Consider the following 20,175-nt stretch of genomic DNA (forward strand, 5'->3'; position numbering starts at 1 on the left):
AACAAGTGCCTCTTAGGAGCAAATTTCAAAACCCACTTTAAATGAGTATTTAGAAAATTAGTCCTTTTACTGTTTGAGGCTATGAAGCCACTTAGCAAAATTGTTAGAAGTATCACAGTTTTTGCAGGTAATGTTGCCTCTCTCTGCACTGTAAAACAATCATCCTTTGAGCTTGGATGAATGAGGGATGAGCTTGTATTCACAGTTTTCTTAAAGGGCTTGACAGGGATGGTGTTTCCCATGGCTGGGCTGTCCAAAAACAGGGATGACAGTCTCAAAATTAGAGTGCAGGAGGTGATAAATCTTTGTAATTCTCCACCCAGGTGGGCTGCAGAGTTGCTTAGTAATTTCAAGGATAAGATCAATAAATAGTTCAGAAGAGCTGAAGAACAGAGGAATAGCACAGGAATCCCTAAGTTACAGCAGTTCAAGCAATAGAAATTGTCCATTACAAAATTGTTTCACAAAACACTACCAAAAAGCTTTCAGATACCGAATAAAAACTTGTTCTTATGGAATTTATGATTTAAAAATATCAAAATAAACAGAAAATATGAAAGAAATAACAAATGTTGTCAACTTCTGTCAAGAGTTAGTGTTACAGAAAAGGCAACATGTGGTTTTCTAGGACCACAGTGTGAGGGTGTACTGTAGATAAAGTGGTGAGGCAGATCAGTCAGGACGTTATGAAATGGTAAGGCAGGTACTGGGGCTTGAATTACTTTTTCTATTTCTCCTTCTCATACCTCATGTTCAAAAGGAAGCGGTAACAGTAACGATACACAAATGTAACAACTAATGTTAGAGCTTAATACTAATCCCCATTCTTAATTTATGGACAGCTGCTTCCCTCTAGACAGCAAGTTCCATATTTCAAAATTTCTGATAAAGAAGTCTTTATTGAACAATGAATTATAAATTCTGTATTTGGTGGCCTGAGTTCCACACTCATACCTATCGGGGGAATATCATTAAAAACTATAGAACACCAAAAGATCTGGATAGAGTGGACATGGAGAGGATGCTCCTATTAGTTAGAAAGTCTAGGATGCAAGGCATAGCCTTAGAATAAAGGGATGCCCCTTTAAAACTGAGATGAGGGGGAATTTCTTCAGCCAGAGGGTGGTGGATTTGTGGAACTTACTTTATCGTAAGTCCAGCAGATTTTCCTCTTGGTTCTAAAATAACACTAAGTTAAGACAAACTTTGTCCAGTACGCATTTTACCAGCTGATTAGCTACTGGGCAAATTGACCACTTCCTGAAAAGCCATTGGCAGGACTCAGTTATAAAGTGCAAACATTCTGGACATCCAGATGGAGCCTTTACCAATTGTATAGACAGTACCTTCAGCCAGCAAGACAAACATGGACAGCCTCTGACCCCAACACCAAATGTTGAGAAAGTGGACATAGAACTAATCAATTTCTCATCATGTCAGTCTTTGGGAGATTTGGTAATATTTTCAAAAAAGTAAACTTTATCTCCACCACTGTTGTTTGAAAGAATTAGCAAATATGCTAAACTAAATCAAGACTACCCTTTTGCTAAGCCTGATGCTTAAGATGCAATGAACACTCACCTGTGATGCTTCTGGACAGGCTTCAGTTTCAGCCTCCAGTCAGATGGAGATTCCTCATCCTGAGCCCCGGTAATGATCTGTGGACTATAGGAGTAGTTCCCTGCAGGAGAAATGAGAAATAGTGCAACATGAACTAACAGTGTTTGAGGGCGCCATGTTCTCTGCCCACTGATCCAAGGAGAGTGGCAAAGGGAACATTTCGTCCAGCCGTTTCCATCACTCCTACATCACAAAATATTTTCCATATCTCTCATCCATTTACTGCACACATTACAAAGGGTTACAACCCTTGACAATATTTGTTGGATGGTTCACATTTTTCTTTACTTAGTTACATTTGATCTCATAAATATCATAAGAGTACATTTTTATTCAGAATTTACACTGTACTTCCATTCTTAACTTAAATGTGCAGGATGTAAGAAGCCACTGACAGTAGTGCATCATGGGACTATCTCTCCCGACCATCAAAAGAATCTACACAAGACACTGCCTCAAGGGGACAATACGTATCAACAAAGACTCCACCACCTAGCCCACACATCTTTTGCAGATACAATTGGTCAGGAGGTACAGAAGTCTAAAGACCCACATCACCGCATTTAAGAACAGTAATGCCCCTTCAACCATTCAGTTTCTGAACCAACCTTCACAACCTCAATAGAGCAACTTTGTACTACAATGGACTTTTTGTCTTAATTTTGTTCTTCCTTGTATAATTTTTGTGCAAATATATTTTCATTGCATCAGTACACACTTATATTCTTGTGAATATAACAATAAACTTGACTTCAATCTTGTCCTTGACTTCAGTTTCCTAGATCACATTCCACAGCCACCATACTTTCTCTTCACAAATCATGAGTCAATAGCAGTAATTAATATGCTCTTCAGATTGATCACTCTATTAAACCTCCATAAGACATAGGAGCAGAATTAGTGCATTAAGCCATCAAGTCTGCTCCACCATTCAATCACAACTGATTTATTATCCCTCTTAACCCTTTTCTCCTGCCTCTCCCCATAACATCTGACACCTTACTAATCAAGAAGCTATCAACCTCAGCTTTAAGTATACACAATAACTTGCCCTCCAAAGCAGTCTGTGACAATGAATTCTACAGATTCACCACTCTCTACCTAAACAAATTTCTCCTCATCTTTGTTCTAAAGGGATATCCTTCCATTCTGAAGTAATGCCCCCTGATTCTAGACTTCTGCACTGTTGGAAACATCCTTTCCACATCCACATCTGATATTTGCCTACGTTCACTAATCCAAAGACCATTCTCTCGATCACAGCCTTTGAAGATTGGCCTTGGAATTACTTTCTGCTACTTGTATCTTTCCTTTTTATTGAGTTCTTGGAATGCGGATATTGCTGCCAGGATTGAAATTTAGTGTCCAATCACATTATAACCCCATTTCAACTCATTACAAAGATTAACACTCAAGTATTACCTCTCAACAATAATGATCAGTTGGGCACAGAGAGGATGTATATTTATCTTTATTGGCTCTGTTCTCAAGCACGTGAATTTACACATCTGAATACCCATGTGCACAATCACTAGGTTTCCCTGGCCCTTCATGGACAGTTAAATAAGAGAAGTAATATCCAGGAAAGGGAGCCTACACTGGGCAGGCATTGCTCATGGTCCCTATCTGGTTGCCATGTGCCCAATATGGAGCCATCTTCAATGGTTGGTCTGACGAGAGTTGTTACTGCTTGTATTCCTGAAATGCTCCATTCAATTCTTTTCCTTATCAATCCATAATGTTTCCATTTTGTTGGCTCGAGGTCACCTGACTGAGTGCATCAATTTCTCATTGGATGTGGCCCAAATGCTACAAGTAGCATTGCTTTATGGCCTTTCCTCTCACCTTGTGCCTTAGGTGATCTCCTTTGCTTTTCTCCAAATCAGACTGGTTCAAACCAGTCCAACCAACTCACCCAAACACTGGGCCTCGCCAACCAGATCACAGGCTTTAAATATACACAAGTATCTGCAAGTCTGCCATTTTACATGATGAACAGCTTCTTATTTGAGAATGGTCTCAGGTTTAGCAGATCATTTACATAAATTCCTTATGTCCTCAGTCAACTGTTCTGATTAAGTTATCCCGAAGCAAAAATCAATTCACCAAACAGTTCACAAAATGGCAGCTGCAAGGATAGTCTCACAAAATGACTGCCTTCATTCCTGCCATCACATGGCAAGAACAAATATGTTTGCTTTGACTATTTCCACCGGCCCGACCTCATTCCTGTTCACTGATTTGAAGATTGTAGTTCTTTCTGACCAACAAACTGCTGCACTTTAGGGAGAAGATACTCACTGCTCTAGTGTGTGGTTAATAAAGAATAATCAAGAGATCCAGTGCTGTAACCCAGTGATAATGATGGAATGTCTGATATTTCTGTAGGTGTAGTGTTTCTATGGAGAATATCTCCATATTTCTGCCCACTCAACTTGAAACTGAAACATTACTTCTATTCATTTAAAAATAGTAAATAACTCTCTAAAGTTCTCCATGTTTCCTTTATTTCAATAGACAATAGGTGCAGAAGTAGACCATTCGGCCCTTTGAGCCTGCACCGCCATTCTGAGATCATGGCTGATCATCTACTATCAATACCCGGTTCCTGCCTTGTCCCTATATCCCTTGATTCCCCTATCCATAAGATACCTATCTAGCTCCTTCTTGAAAGCATCCAGAGAATTGGCCTCCACTGCCTACCGAGGCAGTGCATTCCAGACCCCCACAACTCTCTGGGAGAAGTTTTTCCTTAACTCTGTCCTAAATGACCTACCCCTTATTCTCAAACCATGCCCTCTGGTACTGGACTCTCCCAGCATCTGGAACATATTTTCTGCCTCGATCTTGTCCAATCTCTTAATAATCTTATATGTTGCAATCAGATCCCCTCTCAATCTCCTTAATTCCAGTGTGTACAAGCCCAGTCTCTCTAACCTCTCTGCATAAGACAGTCCAGACATCCCAGGAATTAACCTTGTGAATCCACACTGCACTTCCTCTACAGCCAGGATGTCCTTCCTTAACCCTGGAGACCAAAACTGTACACAATACTCCAGATGTGGTCTCACCAGGGCCCTGTACAAATGTAAAAGGATTTCCTTGCTCTTGTACTCAATTCCCTTTGTATTAAAGGCCAACATTCCATTAGCCTTCTTCACTGCCTGCTACACTTGCTCATTCACCTTCAGTGACTGATGAACAAAGACTCCTAGATCTCTTTGTATTTCTCCCTTACCTAACTCTACACTGTTCAGATAATAATCTGCCTTCCTGTTCTTACTCCCAAAGTAGATAACCTCACACTTATTCATATTAAACATCATCTGCCAAGTATCTGCCCAGTCACTCAGCCTATCCAAGTCACCCTGAATTCTCCTAACATACTCATCACATGTCACACTGCCACCCAGCTTAGTATCATCAGCAAACTTGCTGATGTTATTCTTAATGCCTTCATCTAAATCGTTGATGTAAGTCGTAAACAGCTGTGGTCCCAATACCGAGCCCTGTGGCACCCCACTAGTCACCACCTGCCATTCTGAGAAACACCCATTCACCACTACCCTTTGCTTTCTATCTGCCAACCAGTTTTCTATCCATGTCAATATCTTCCCCCCAATGCCATGAGTTCTGATTTTACCCACCAATCTCCTATGTGGGACCTTATCAAATGCCTTCTGAAAATCGAGGTAAACTACATCCACTGGATCTCCCTTGTCTAACTTCCTGGTTACATCCTCAAAAAACTCAAATAGATTAGTCAAGCATGATTTGCCCTTGGTAAATCCATGCTGGCTCTGCCCAATCCTATCACTGCTATCTAGATATGCCAATATTGCATCTTTAATAATGGACTCCAGCATCTTCCCCACTACTGATGTTAGGCTGACAGGACGATAGTTCTGTTTTCTCCCTCCCTCCTTTCTTAAAAAGTGGGATAACATTAGCCATTCTCCATTTCATTAGAGTTCCTTCCTTCATGTCTCCAGCTTTGTACATACGTTGCTAGGACTGGAGGGCTTAAGTTATGAGGAGAGGCAAGATAGGTCGGAATTGTTTTCCTCGGAGCAATGGAGGCTGAGGGGTGACCTTATGGAGGTTTATAGAATTATGAGCAGAATCAGTCAGGTAGATGATCACAGTGTTTTTCCCAGTTTAGGGGCATCTAAAGCTAGATGGCAAACAAGAGAAAATCTGCAGAAAATGGAAATCCAAGCAACACGCAAAAAATGCTGGAAGAACTTAGCAGGCCAGGCAATATCTATGGAAAAGAGTACAGTCAATGTTTCGGGCCAGGACCTGAGTACTGCCAAAGGGTCTTGGCCCGAAATGTCGACTGTATTCTTTTTCTTAGATGCTACCTGGTCTGCCAAGCTCCTCCAGCATTCTGTGTGTGTTGTTAGAACTAGATGGCACTAGTTTAAGGTGAGAGGACAAAAAAATGACTAGGCCCAATATTACTTGGATGCGAAATGGCTTGATGTGGCAACTGCTCTACACATGACCGCATGAAACTGCAAAGCTGTGCACACAGCTCAGCACACCCACAGAAACCAGTCTCTCCTCTATAGGCTATCTATCCTTATAACCATATAACAATTACAGCACAGAAAAAGGCCATCTTGGCCCTTCTAGTCCGTGTCGAACACTTACTCTCACCTAGTCCCACTGGCCCACACTCAGCCCATAACCTTCCATTCCCTTCCTGTCCATATACCTATCCAATTTTACTTTAAAAGACAATACCGAACCTGCCTCTACCACTTCTTACAGCCTTAATAAAATAGTCAGCATAATCAAAGACCCCACGCACTCCAGATATACTTTCTTCTCCCGTCTGGCAGAACGTACAAAAGCCTGAAGGCTCAAGGACAGCTTCTGCCCTTAGCCAATGTCAACAGGAAACAACATATCCAGATGCATAAACACAAGAGATGCAAGAAGCCTTGAGCAGCACACACAAAATGCTGGAGGAACTCAACAAGTAAGGTGGCATCTGTGGAGGGGAGTTGCTGAGACCCTTCATCAGGGCTGGAAAGGAAGGGGAGAAACATCAGAATAACGAGGTGAGGGGGTGGGTAGGAGTACAAGCTGGCAGGTGATTGATGAGACCAGGGGAAGACCAGTAGGTGAGGGAGAGGCATGAAGTAAGAAGCAGCGAGGTGATAGGTGGAAGAGGTAAAGAGCTGAAAAAGAAGAATCTTTTAGAAGAAGATAGTGGACAATCTATGAAAGGAAAGAAGGGCAACAGAAGGATGTAATGGTTAAGTGAGGAGAAGGCAAAGGTGAGAGGGTAACCAGAATGGGAATGGAACAGGATGGGTGGAGGAAATAATTAATTACCAGATGATAAGCTTCAAGTGTCCTCTCATTCATTTGAACAGACCCAAGCCTGCTCTGATAATCTACTCTCACAAGTCCACCCAACCATTGTTCCAGCAAATCTTCTCTGAGCTGCTTCCAATGCATGAACGTGAATACAAATTGACCAACAAAATATTTAACTGCCTAAGGAATATCGAGAATAGATGTCCAAAATTTGAGATAAGCTTAAATATATCAAAGTAAAAAATTATATGTTTTGTTAAAAAAGTAATATCATTTAATCATGATTGTCAAATTGCTATACAATAAAAAAGGAATTATATTTGTATCCTTGAACTGTATCACTCATGCTACAGGCACTGTAAATACTGTACCACTCATTGTGTACCATACACTAAATCACACTATATCACTCACTTGATCACCAGACACTACATTCTCAATATATCCCTCAGAAAAGGCATTGCTTTAAGTTGAGCATCACTGAATGTATATAAATTTTACTTTGACTTTGAAAGATTTAAGATATTACTTGAGGCTGAATATTATAATAGACTGTTTCTGTCAAGCGTAAAGATAAAACAGGAGTTGTTCCTCCCCTCTTGAACTCAACAACCATAAGACATATAAGCAGAATTAGGCCATTCAGCCCATTGAGTGTACTCTGTCATTTGATCATGCCTGATTTATTTTCCCTCTCAACCTCACTCTACTGTTTTCTACTTGTAACTTTTAACACCTTTACTAATTAAGACCTATAGAACTCCACCTTAAATCCTTCCAATGACTGGGCCTGCACAGCCATCTGTGGCAATGAATTCCACACAATTACCACTGTCTGGCTAAAGAAATTCCTCTGTTCTAAAGGGACATCCTTCTATTCTGAGTCTGTGCCCTCGGATCCTAGACTCCCACTATTGGAAAGATCTTTCCCACATCCACTCTGTCCAGGGCTTGCAATATACAGGGTTCAGTGAGTCCCCCCTCATTCTACTCAACTGCAGCGAGTACAGGCCTCAAACATTCCTCATATATTAACCCTCTCCAATGTCAGCACATCCCTTCTCAGATATGAGACCCAAAACTGCTCACAATACTTCAAATGTGGTCTGACTAGTGTCTTACAAAGCTTCATTGTTACACCCTTGCTTCTATTCTCTAATCCTGTTGAAATGAATGCTAACATTGCATCTGCCTTCCTTATTACCAACCCAACCTGCAAGGTAACCCTAAGTTATCTCCAGCAAGAGAAAATCTGCAGATGCTGGAAATCTGAGCAACACACACAAAATGCTGGAGGAACTCAGCAGGCCAGGCAGCATCTATGGAAAAGAGTACAGTCGACATTTCAGGCCAAGACCCTTCATCAGGACTTGAACGATTCAAAATGGTCTTGGCTCAAAACATCACCCGTACTTTTATCTATACTCTAGTTCCTCCAACATATTGAGTGAGTTCCTAACTTGTGTCCCAACTCTTCTTGCTCCTCCCATTTCTGTTTAGAAAATTTTCAGCGCCTTTGTTCCTTCTACCAAAGTACAGGATCATAAACTTCCTTATACTATAATCCATCTGCCACTTATCTGCGCTTTCTTCTAATCTGTCCAAGTCATTCCGTAGACTCTTGCTTCCTTTTAAACTGTCTCCTAGTAAAGACAATGAAATTCACTATCACTTCCCATGTACCAGGCAACGGTGATCCCTGCCCTCCTATATTCTTCCTTGACCTGGACTACATACAGCAGGAAAGGGAAAAGTATTGCCAATTCTGTCTCAGTTAAATGCTCCAATTCACTGGAAGTACAAGCAAAGCACACCCAGGACAATAACCCCAGTATTCAGGCCCTTCTTAGCATATTGAGCAGGCTACGTCACTCCTATACCCAGCAACGGTCTCTGACAACCGACTCTATGGTCCAAGTTCTGTGTATGAAGGAATTACCAGTCTGACAGAGGAAAGCATTCAAGGATGCACTCAAATCCTCTCTGGCAAAATTCAACATGTGCACTGTCTCCTGGGAATCTCTGGGCAATGAGAACATAAGAGTGCAGAAGGAACATTCAGGAGGGTATTGAGAACTTTACGTCAGTGTACAAGAAAGGTGGAAAGAATGCATCATTCCCCAAACCACTCACCCATCTATCCAATCAGTTCCCACACTTGCCTCATCAGACACCTCAGAACCCACAGATCTGGAACAGAGGAAAGTCACCCCCGACCCTGGGGAACTGCCGTAAAAAGTTTTGGGCTATGCTGAAGTAAGGTAAGGTTATTAGAAGTTGTACTTCTGCCAGTCTGCTATGTTTAGAGCTCAAAGGTGTATGGAGGTCATTTGATGGTCAGCGTCCTAAATAACAGGAGGAATTGACTGCACAGTTATACCCAGACAAGCACACAGCAAACTGTGAAATTAGGATTAGAAAGTGACTGTGTCACAAAGAATTTCTTACTATGTTGAGACAATCACAGAGTCGGTTACAAAGCAGCTGAAATCCATTAAATATGGGATAAATAGGAATTATAAACTAAAACAGGACAGTTCCCAGAATATCTAACACATTCATCTAATAAAATAACCAAACCAGTATTCTACTGTTCCACAGAAAGACCTTGAACTAAAGTCACTGCTATCTCACTGAACGCATAGGAGCCAAACTGCACACAGCAAGATCCCAAGAACAGTCAGATGATAATAAACAGATTGGGATAAACCTTCACAGTCCCCTGCCCCTAGAACTCTCACATTCAAAATGACTCCGGATAAGTTTAAAAATAAAAATTGTCAAACACATTTAAATTATGCCAATTTTAGTTGAGTTAAGTCATTAACCCTGACCAGAAGACCAAGACGAAGACCTTGCTCTTCTTCACAACAGGGCCATCAGATCTGTTTTATCAGCCGGAGATGGTGAACAACTCCTTACACTCTTCCACCTCCTTTTACAGTGCAGCACTCCCTCCTAACCAGCCTCCGATGCTCTTTAGATCACAAAGCGTTAAGACTCAGAAGAGACAATACTGGTCAATATGCTCAAAGTGCTGGAGAGTGTAGAGAGGAGATTCTCCTGGTTGTTGTCTGGAATGGAGCAATTATTGTTGAGGAGACACTGGAAAAGGTAGGTCTGTTTTTCCTTGAGCGGAGGAGGCTAAGAAGGAACATTATTGACAAATATAAAATAACGAGTGCTTCAGAAAGGGGAGACTGTTGGAAATGATTCCCCCATGAGAGATAGGAACATCTCCAGGACAGAAGTTTAAGCAAAGAGTTAAGAAATTTAGAAAGGGAAATGAGGAGTGGTAGCTACCTGAAAAGCACTGTCAGAAGCTGGATTACTGGCAGTTTTACGAAGTATCTAAATGAGGGCTTGAACTGCCTGGAACGTTGGGCTATGAACCAGTTGCTGGGAGATGAGTTTCATGCAGAAGTCAGCATGGTCAAGTTGGGCTGAATGGCATTCTTCCATGCTGCACAATTCTGTGAATCTAGGACTCTGTGAGTACCACACATCAAATGAGCTTAACCTCACAATCTTAAAACAATTTAACAATTGGAAACGAGAATAATTTGTTCAATATAATGTTTGATATGCTTTGCATTTCAGGATCCAAGCTGCAAGAGACGAACACTTCAGTCATTGTTTGATACCCAGAGGTAACAAGAGCTTCACTGCATAATCAAGTGGCATTGTTTTTAAAGAAATGTCCAGTGATCAGCTTTCAGGGTAACAGCGTGAGCTGCTAGATGCCAGGCCCATGCTGGCAAGGATTCAGGAAGCAACAGGAAGACCTTTGGTCGAGTTAGGACTGAAGTATGCAAATTAATTAACCAAGGCACTAGTTATCTGCGTGCACTTGACAGAGGTATTGCCTGTGTTTGTCTTTGCTGCTGCCTCCAACTAACCTATCTCACACGGTCAGTGATGACTCCACATATTTATCATCACAATATCCCACCTTCCCATGGTAACTGGAAACTGAATAAGCTCCCCAGTCTGCAATTAGTTTACCGTGACTGTTAATCAAAGAATCTTTGTTCCCATTTGAGTGTTTTTACAACCAATAACCCAAGGATCCAAAGATTTCCTAAGGAAGCATTTATGCCCCATGATGTTTTTGTGGGTTTTGAGGGAGATTAACTTCCAATTCCTGAGAAAATTGGCAGTTGCAACCTACACACCCTCTCCTTGATTGAAAGTTTGGATTTCCATTTGTGGGAGATAAAAGAAGAGTGGAGTTTGTTTACTTGGCTTTTTTTGGTTGTGTTAGGCAGCGTCGGGTAGCGTAGTGGTTAGCACACCTTACAGTACCACTAACCCAGGTTCAATTCCCATCGTTGCCTGTGAGGAGTTTATATGTTCTCCCCGTGACTGCACGTGTTTCCTCGGGGTGTTCTGGTTTCCTCCTACAGTCAGTAGGTCAATTGGTCATTGCAAATTGTCCTGTGATTAAGCTAGGATTAAATAGGGGGAATGCTGGGCAGCACAGCTTGAAGGGCTTGAGAGCGTTGTGTCAATAAATATCATAAGGTGTAGAAGCAGAGTTAGTCCAGTTCATAGACTTAGCTCCACCATTGAATCATGAATGATTTTTCAACACCGTTCCCTCCCCTTCTCCCTGTAGCCCTTCATTCTCTTCCCAAAGTGAATGATGATTGAAATCGTTAGGACAGCAGTGAATTCAATGTCTGCATTTAATACTTCTATTGATCACCTGACTACCTAGTATGGGATGCAGGGGTGTGGACACATACAAGTGTTAACATGCAGCCAGAGTGTATTATGAGATCTGAGTCATTCTTTCAGGGAAATTATGGGTTGGGCACAAAGCCAATGGCAGCTGGAAAGAGTCAACTATTTTGCAACCATTCCCACGCAGGACACAACAAGCATGAAGGACATTTACTCCTTCCACTAAATGCCACACAAGTTCAGCCACTTCATGGTTTGTGGAAGTTATACAAACCTCCTCTCGCTGTTCAGTCAGGCATCATTCATAGACAACCTGCCCCTAGCACTGCCCAAGCACTTATACAACGAGCTTCTGAGAAGAAGGTATACATGAAAGAGAAAGAGAGTTAGCTTTCCTTCAGAACTACAAAAGAGAGAATGTGAGTTGGTTTTCAGTTGCAAACAGGGTGGGCAGAGATGGGTACAACAGAGGGAATAGCTGTGATAGGCTGGAACATGATCCTAGACCCAATGCAATTTGCCTGCTGCCACAACAAGTCTACAGTGGAAGCAACTTCACTGGCTCTTCACTCGGCCTTGGCCCACCTGAAAAACAGCATACCTCCATCAGGCTGCTGTTTATTGATTACAACTTGGTGCTCAACAGCATCATCCCCTCACTTCGAATGAACAAGATTCAAAATCTGAACCTCTGTACCTTGATCCTTGACTTCCTCACCCAGAGACCATGATTAGTGTGGATGGGTAATAACATCTCGTCCTTGCTGACAATCAACACAGGCTTACCTCAGGGTACTTAACCCACTGTACTACTGTTTCTGTACCCTTACTCATGATTGTGTGGCCAGGCACAGCTCAAACGCCAACTTTAAATGTGCCAACTACACCACTTGTTCACAGAATCTTAGATGGTGACAAGGAGGTGTACAGGAGTGAGATCGATGAGCTGGCTGAGCGGTGTCACAATAACAACTGTACACTCAACGGCATCAAGACCAAAGAATTAATTGTGGACTTCAGGAAAGGGAAGTTGGGAGAACACACACCATTCGAGATGGAGGGGTCAGCAGTGGAAAGTGTGAGCAGTTCCAAGCTTCTGGGTGCAAACATCCCAGGAGGTCTATCCAAGGCCCAATGTATTGATGCAACCAGGAAAAAGGCATGCCAGAGCTACACTTCATTGGAAGTTTGAGGAGATTATCGGTAGCGCGATATCAATACGCAACAGCTTCTCCGGACTCTGGATTGGGGATTACCAAATGTTATGTGGTTTTTCTTGTGTGGTCTGTGTGCTTTTTCGTAATATCATTCCAGAGAACATTGTCTCATTTTTAACTGCATTGCATTTGTGGTTTAAAAATGACAATAAACTGAATCTGAATCTGAATCTGAGATTTGGTACGTCACCAAAGGCTCTAGGAAATTTCCACAGACGTACCGTGGAGAGCACTCTAACTGGTTGCATCTGCGGCTGGTACCGAAGCTTCGATGGGCAGATCGTAAAAGAGCTGCAGAGCATCTCAGCTCAGTCAGCTCCATCATGGGCACAAAAAATGTCTCCAAAAGGTGGCATCTATCATTCACCATCCAGGAAATGCCCTATTCTCATTACTACCATTGTGGAGGAGGTACAGAAGCCTGAAAGTTTTAGAAACAGCAGCTTTCCCTCCTCCATCAGATTTCTAAATGGCCAATGAACTCATGAACTCTACCTAGAAGATTGAGGGGGGATTTGATCGAGGTATTTAAAATTTTGAGAGGGATAGATAGAGTTGACGTGAACAGGCTGTTTCCATTGAGAGTAGGGGAGATTCAAACTAGAGGACATGATTTGAGAGTTAGGGGGCAGAAGTTTAAGGGAAACACAAGGGGGTATTTCTTTACTCAAAGTGTGATAGCTGTGTGGAATGAGCTTCCTGTAGAAGTAGTAGAGGCCAGTTCAGTTGTGTCATTTAAGGTAAAATTGGACAGGTATATGGACAGGAAAGGAGTGGAGGGTTATGGGCTGAGTGCTGGTAGGTGGGACTAGGTGAGATTAAGGGTTCGGCACGGACTAGGAGGGCCAAGATGGCCTGTTTCTGTGCTGTGATTGTTATATGGTTATATGGTTATATTTAAATCTGCTTCTATCGCAACTTATGGAATAGTTTTATCCCTTGCATTCTACTGCTCCCACAAAGACAACAAATTTCACAACATACGTCACTGATAATATAGCTGACTTTGATTCAGACCAAGTAAGTGTGGACAGTAGAATTAGATGGTGCTTCTTTGTCTCTGTTATTTAGGAAAAACCCCACAGGCCAGACTGTAGTAACAGAAAACAACAAGCCACATGATGACGGGCAGAACTGGCCAGTTCTGAAACAGAAAGAGAAAGTAAGTTACCTAAATTTGGAGATTTCGACATTGAACCTTGTGGTTGCTCTGTGCTCAGACAGAAAGAGGTATTGTCCCTGAAGTTTGCACCGTGCCTCATAATTACAGTGCAAGAGGCCACAGATAGAAAGATCAGAGTGGGAGTAGAATGGAAAATGAAGTGACAGGCAATTGAATGTTCAGGATCATCCGATTGAACTGAGCACAGGTGCTCTACAAAGCATTCCACCCAACCGGTGACTGATTTCTCCAATGCAGAGGCCACCGCATTGTGAACTTTCAGTGCAGTACCTGTGGCTGGAAGAAGTGCTGGCGATAAGTGCCGGTGGAGGACATCTCTGGTTAATACATAATCTGAACATAGAACAGGACCTTTGGCCCGTTATATTGTGCTGAACGAACTCAACTGGTAATTGAAACCCTAGAGGAATAATTCTCGTTGCCTTTACAATGTACATCTCCCTCCAATCTCTGCAAATTTATGTGCCTATTTAGAATCCTCTGTTGTATTTGCCTCCACTACCACTGCAGGCAGTGCATTCCGGACACCCATAATTTTCTGTGTAATAACTTGTAATAAATCTCCTTTAAACTTTGAAAGATGGCACCAGTCCAGAATTCCTTCTGAGCTCCTCCGATCCACCCAGCTGGAAAATGGGATATATCAATCAGTTTTCTTTTTACTATCTCAGTGTAATTACGTGCAGAACAACCTGTCCGGACGGCACACAAAAGCTTCTAACTGTACCTTGGTACAAATGACACCAATAAACTTAAACCAGTGCCAGGGATGAGCTCTGCAAATGTCAGACTGGCCCCAAGGGGTGAGAGAGAGGTGTTTGAGCTTCAACAGCAAGATGGATCACCAGTTCGGCTAACTGGAGGGACAACTAACCTTTATTGTTTGCCTTCTGGGCTGGGACTGGTGTACGACTGGTTGCTTCATTCATGTTGGAGGTTCTGTTCAATGAAGACCATGGTGTTAGGTTTGTTGCTGCCGGGTGGACCACCGCAGAACTGGCACTTCCTCTGCTGACTGCAGGCTCACAGCTCGAGACTGGCCTCCATTTGGTGTCCCTGGCCTGCCCACCTCGCCCCGAGTCCTGATCCTTCAGTCGGTCCGAGATCCTGGCTGCTTCCTTGCCACTTTGCGAGCTGTCTGCACTCAGCGTTATGGACTTGGTGGTGTGATAGCTGGTGTGTGGCTTGTCTGGAGATCTCTCTGCACTGAACAGTGGGGTCGAGGTGGAGTCTTGACTACAATTGTTGTTTTTGTCGAAAGGCAAAATCCTTTGGAAAACAGCACGAGCTTTCTCCTTGTCTGCCTCAGTGCTTGTTTTGATGGCTGGAGTGGGACTCTTCGCTACTGCACTGGCTTGCTCCTGCTTTGCAGGTGACCGCGGTTTCTGGCCCGTGATTTCTGTTGAACCCTGCCACCTCCGTCCAGCGTCCTGAGACTGGTGAGGGCTGACTGTGGTTCCCCTCTCAGGCGTCACCGAGCTCAGGAAGCGCTGCTTTGCAGCTTGGGTCCCTTCAGCCAAACCGCCCCCTGGCCTGAAAGTTGCCAGAGGGTGCTCAGGCTGCTTGCTGTTGGGTGTCACTGCCGCAGATGTGCTCACATGGCTGAACACAGGGCCGTGGATGGCTGGGGCTGGCTCATGGGTTCTGCTGTCCAGCTGCTTAGAGGGGATGGTGTATTGGGGACTGCTCTTCTCACGGTCGTTGGCTGAGTGGGTGATGCAGATGAAAGTCCCCGGCGTAGGCCCCGCCTTGTAGGCTCCAGCCATGAGCATGGTGGCACACTGCGTGCATCTGCAGAGGGTGATGGGGTGGAGAGAGAGCGGACACAGTGTAAGTGAGGGAACACAACTTTGGAGCTCGTTTGCAACACACAGGAGGAATAGAATTAGAATTTTATTTCTTAATTCCATCTCACAACTTGAAGGAGTAAAAATCTTCATGTTGCGTCTCCATCACTATGTACAAGCAACAAGTCGGGGAAGCTTTTGAGGACACTAAGATTGCATACACCATTGTTTAGTACACATGTATATAGTCAGAAACACAATCAGATCAGTGTACAGTCAGATACACAATCAGATCAGTGTACAGTCAGATACACAATCAGATCAGTGTACAGTCAGATATACAATCAGATCAGTGTACAGTCAGATACACAATCAGATCAGTGTACAGTCAGATATACAATCAGATCAGTGTACAGTCAGATACACAATCAGATCAATATACAGTCAGATACACAATCAGATCAATGTACAGTCAGATACACAATCAGATCAGTGTGTGTTGATAAATCTGATGGTCTGGTGAAAGAAGCTGTCCCACAGCCTGTTGGTCCTGGCCTTAATGCTGTGGTACTGTTTGTCAAGTGGAAGCAGCTGAAACAGCTTCAGTGAACTCGGGTCAGGCAGCTTCTATCGAGGTAAATGGCTAGTTGATGTGAGTTGGGAAGCTTCAAGACACCACCTTTCATCAAAGATCCCCACCCTCTAGGCCTTGCTGTCTCCTTGCAGCTGCTATTGGGCAGAAAGTATAGAACCCTGAATTCACACGCCACCTGGTTCAAGAACTCTGACTTTCCTTTAACCATTCAGTTCTTGAACCAACCTACACAACCCTAATCACTGCCCCAGCAGAGAAACACCACAACCACTTCACACATTTTTTTTTATATTCTAACTGTGTTCTTTCTAACATGTACAATTTATGTTTCTTGAGGATGTTGTGCATTTGCTGCTATGTGCATGCAAGTTGCATGCAACTCGTGCATGCAAGCACCTGTACACATGACAATAACTGCCAACTTTTCCACATAGACTGAAACATACAGGGGAGATAGTCAATATAGAGATGGAGCAAGAGCTGGCAGGTAATAGGTGGATCCAGGTGGCAGGTAGATGGAGGAGGGGTAGGTGGAAATAGCAACAGAATCTGGGAGGTGAAAGGCAGTAATGACAAATGGCTGGGGGTGGTGAAATCTGATGGGAGAGGAAGGTGTCACATGGAATAGAGGGAGGATGGTGGGAGGAGAAGATTGAAACAGTAAGGGAGGAGTGTGGAGGAGGGTAGAGTGGGTGGAGGAGGGGAATGAAACAGGGTGTTGTGGTCTGGGGGGTGAATGTAGGAAGAACTGGGTAAATCAGAACAGAAAATTGGAGGAGTTGTGGATGGAGCTGCAGGTTGTCGAAGGTTACAAGAGGACATAGACAGACTGCAGAGTTGGGCAGAAAAATGGCAGATGGAGTTCAATCCGGACAAGTGTGAGGTGATGCATTTTGGAAGGACAAACCGGAAGACTGAGTACAGGATTAGTGGTCAGTTACTTAAGAGTGTGGATGAACAAAGGGACCTTGGAGTTCAAATCCTCAAGATCACTGCGCAGGTTGATAGGGTAGTTAAGAAGGCCTATGGGATGCTAGGCTTCATTAATAGGGGGATTGAGTTCAAGAGTAGAGAGGTCATGTTGCAAATCTACAAATCTCTGGTGAGACCACACATACAGTATTATGTTCAATTCCGGTCACCTCATTATAGGAAGGATGTGGAAGCTATGGAGAGGGTGCAGAGGAGATTTACCAGGATGTTGCCTGGTTTGGAGAACAAGTCATATGAAGCAAGGTTAGCAGAACTGGGACTTTTCTCTTTGGAGCGTAGAAGAATGAGAGGGCACTTAGTATAGGTCTACAAGATTATGAGAGGCATAGGTAGGGTGGATAGTTCAGTACCTGTTTCCCAGGGCACCAATAGCAAACACCAGAGGGCATATGTACAAAATTAAGGGAGGGAAGTTTAGGGGAGACATCAGGGGTAAGTTATTTTACACAGAGGGTTGTGAGTGCCTGGAATGACTTGCCAGGGATGGTGGTGGAGGCTAAAACATTAGGGGTATTTAAGAGTCTCTTGGACAGGCACATGGATGAAGGAAAAAGAGGGTTATGGGGTAGTGTGGGTTTAGTACTTTTTTTAAAGAATTACACAACATGGAGGGCTAAAGGGCCTGTACTGTGTTGTAATGTTCTATGGTCCTATGGTTAAAGGGGGCAGTTTGCTGGAATTTGGATATTTCTGTGTTCATGTTATCAGCCTGTAGACAATTCAGGTGGAATGTGAGGTCCTGCTTCTAATCTTGGATTCTTTGCAAGCCCAACCTCCCTATCAATAGAGTGCCAATGTTCAGGGGTTCACAAGGTAAGGGCCAGCAGGCTCTATTTGCCATTTGTCCTTCACTCTCCTCAGTTCACCAATCACCTATAGTCTCCTGCCTCACCATTCCACCCTCCTCTTTATACCGGTCATCTTCCCTCTCAACTCTTAGCCCTGATGCAGGGTCTAAGACACAAAATGTCAATAATTCCTTTCCCACATGGAGGCAGCTTGACCCCCCAGTGTTGAAACTGCACCCTGGACCATAGGAGCTCAGATCACTGGGTGCCTGTTACTGTTCAGATGACAGAGCAGATCAGAAGAGGGATGGTCTCTCCGTCATTCCAGTTACAAATTGTATTTATGGTGTTCTCTTCCTACTGCTCCAGGAGCCTCTGCATCCAGCACATAGTTCTACATAGCTTCCACCATCTTCAACAGGATCCTATCACCAAACACATCTTTGCCTCCCCACCTCTATCCATGTTCCACTCTCTGTGATTCCCTTGTCCATTCTTCCCTCCCACTGACTTCCCTCCTGGGACATACCCATGCAAGCAAAACATGTGCTACCCCTCCATTCAAGGACCCAAACAGTCCTTCCTGATGAGGCAACACTTCACCTGCAAGTCTGTCAGGGTTATCCAGTCTTCCTGCTGCAGCCTCCTCTACATTGGTGAGACCCGACATAGACCGGGGGACCACTTTGTCGAGCACCTTCACTCTGTCCAAAACAGGGAGGATTTCCAGATGACCACCATCTCAATTCCACTCCACATTTCCATTCTGACATGTCAGTCCATGGTCTCCTCTACTGCCACAATGAGGCCCCTCTCAGATTGGAGATCAACACCTCACATCCCATTTGGGTAGCCTCCAACATAATAACATGAAAATCGATTTCTCCAACTTCTGATTATTTCTTTCCCTCCCCCTTCTCTCCATTTCCATTCTCCATTATGGCTCCCGTCTTCTCCTCATCTGTCTATCGCTCCATCTCTGGTGCCCACCTTCCCTTTCTCCCATGGTCCACTCTCCTCTCCTGTCAGATTGCTTCGTCTTCAGCCCCTTCACCTTTTCCACCTATCACTTCCATGTTGCTCACTTCATTCCCTCCCCCACCCTCCAGCCTTGCCCCTCACTGGCTTCACCAATCACCTGCCAGCTTGTACACCTCCCCTTCCCCCACCTTCTTATTCAGATTCCTTACTTTCCAGTCCTGATGAAGGGTCTCAGCCTGAAACATTGACCTTTCATTTGCCACCATAGATGCTGCCTGGCCCGTTGAATCCCTCCAGCATTTTGTGCATGTTACTCTGGACTTCAAGCACCTGCAGAGCCTCGTGAGTCTATGCTTCTCCTCTTCTTTCCTAGGCCTGGAGTACTGATGTTGAGGGTTGTTTTACATCAGCGGTTTAAGATGAGTGAAATGGTAACTGCTCCTTCATTTGGTGGTGGAAATGTATAAAGTAATTATCCATTCACCTTATGATCAGGGCTGTGCCATTTGAAGGCACTCCACAAGAAGGAATGCCCTTACCTGCTGCGCCAGGAAACGCAATTGAAAATTTTAAAGGTTGTAATTTTTTATTGCGAGGCAAGGGCATTAGGAACTGAGAAAAAGGAACAGCGAGAAAACCCCCAGCCTGCCCTACTATTCAATAGGGTCAGTACAGCTTTTACCAAATTTCTTTCATCAATGATGTGTTCAACTTGAAATTAACATCTGACACCGTATTGATTCCTGTTTGCAGGCTGACTCTAAATTTCCACTAACCTCTCGGTGAAAATGTTTCTCAATTTTCTGTCTGCACATGTCTTCATTCACCCATCAGTTCCTCTTAATGTCTTGAAGGCATTGATCAAATCACCCTTTAACCTTCTACATCTCAGGGGTACAACCCTGATTAATGCAGTTTCTCTTTGAAGTTTAACCCTTGGACCAGGTATCAATCTAGTAATCAATGCACATTGCACGCTTCATTGTTTTTCAAA

General features: G+C 43.5%; 1 protein-coding gene across 1 annotated transcript in view; it reads right to left on the reverse strand.

The window, feature by feature from the left end:
* micall2a (mical-like 2a) overlaps positions 1-20,175 on the reverse strand; it is a 114,496-nt gene that overhangs the window by 46,221 nt on the left and 48,100 nt on the right. Inside the window, exons 6-7 of the mRNA XM_059979776.1 lie at positions 14,912-15,828; positions 1,582-1,681 (exon numbers count right to left, since the gene is read on the reverse strand). Coding sequence (XP_059835759.1) covers positions 1,582-1,681; positions 14,912-15,828 — 1,017 coding nt within the window. The remainder of the gene's footprint in view (positions 1-1,581; positions 1,682-14,911; positions 15,829-20,175) is intronic.

The sequence above is a fragment of the Hypanus sabinus genome, chromosome 9, assembly GCF_030144855.1.
Source record: "Hypanus sabinus isolate sHypSab1 chromosome 9, sHypSab1.hap1, whole genome shotgun sequence".
Classification (NCBI taxonomy): Eukaryota; Metazoa; Chordata; class Chondrichthyes; order Myliobatiformes; family Dasyatidae; genus Hypanus; species Hypanus sabinus.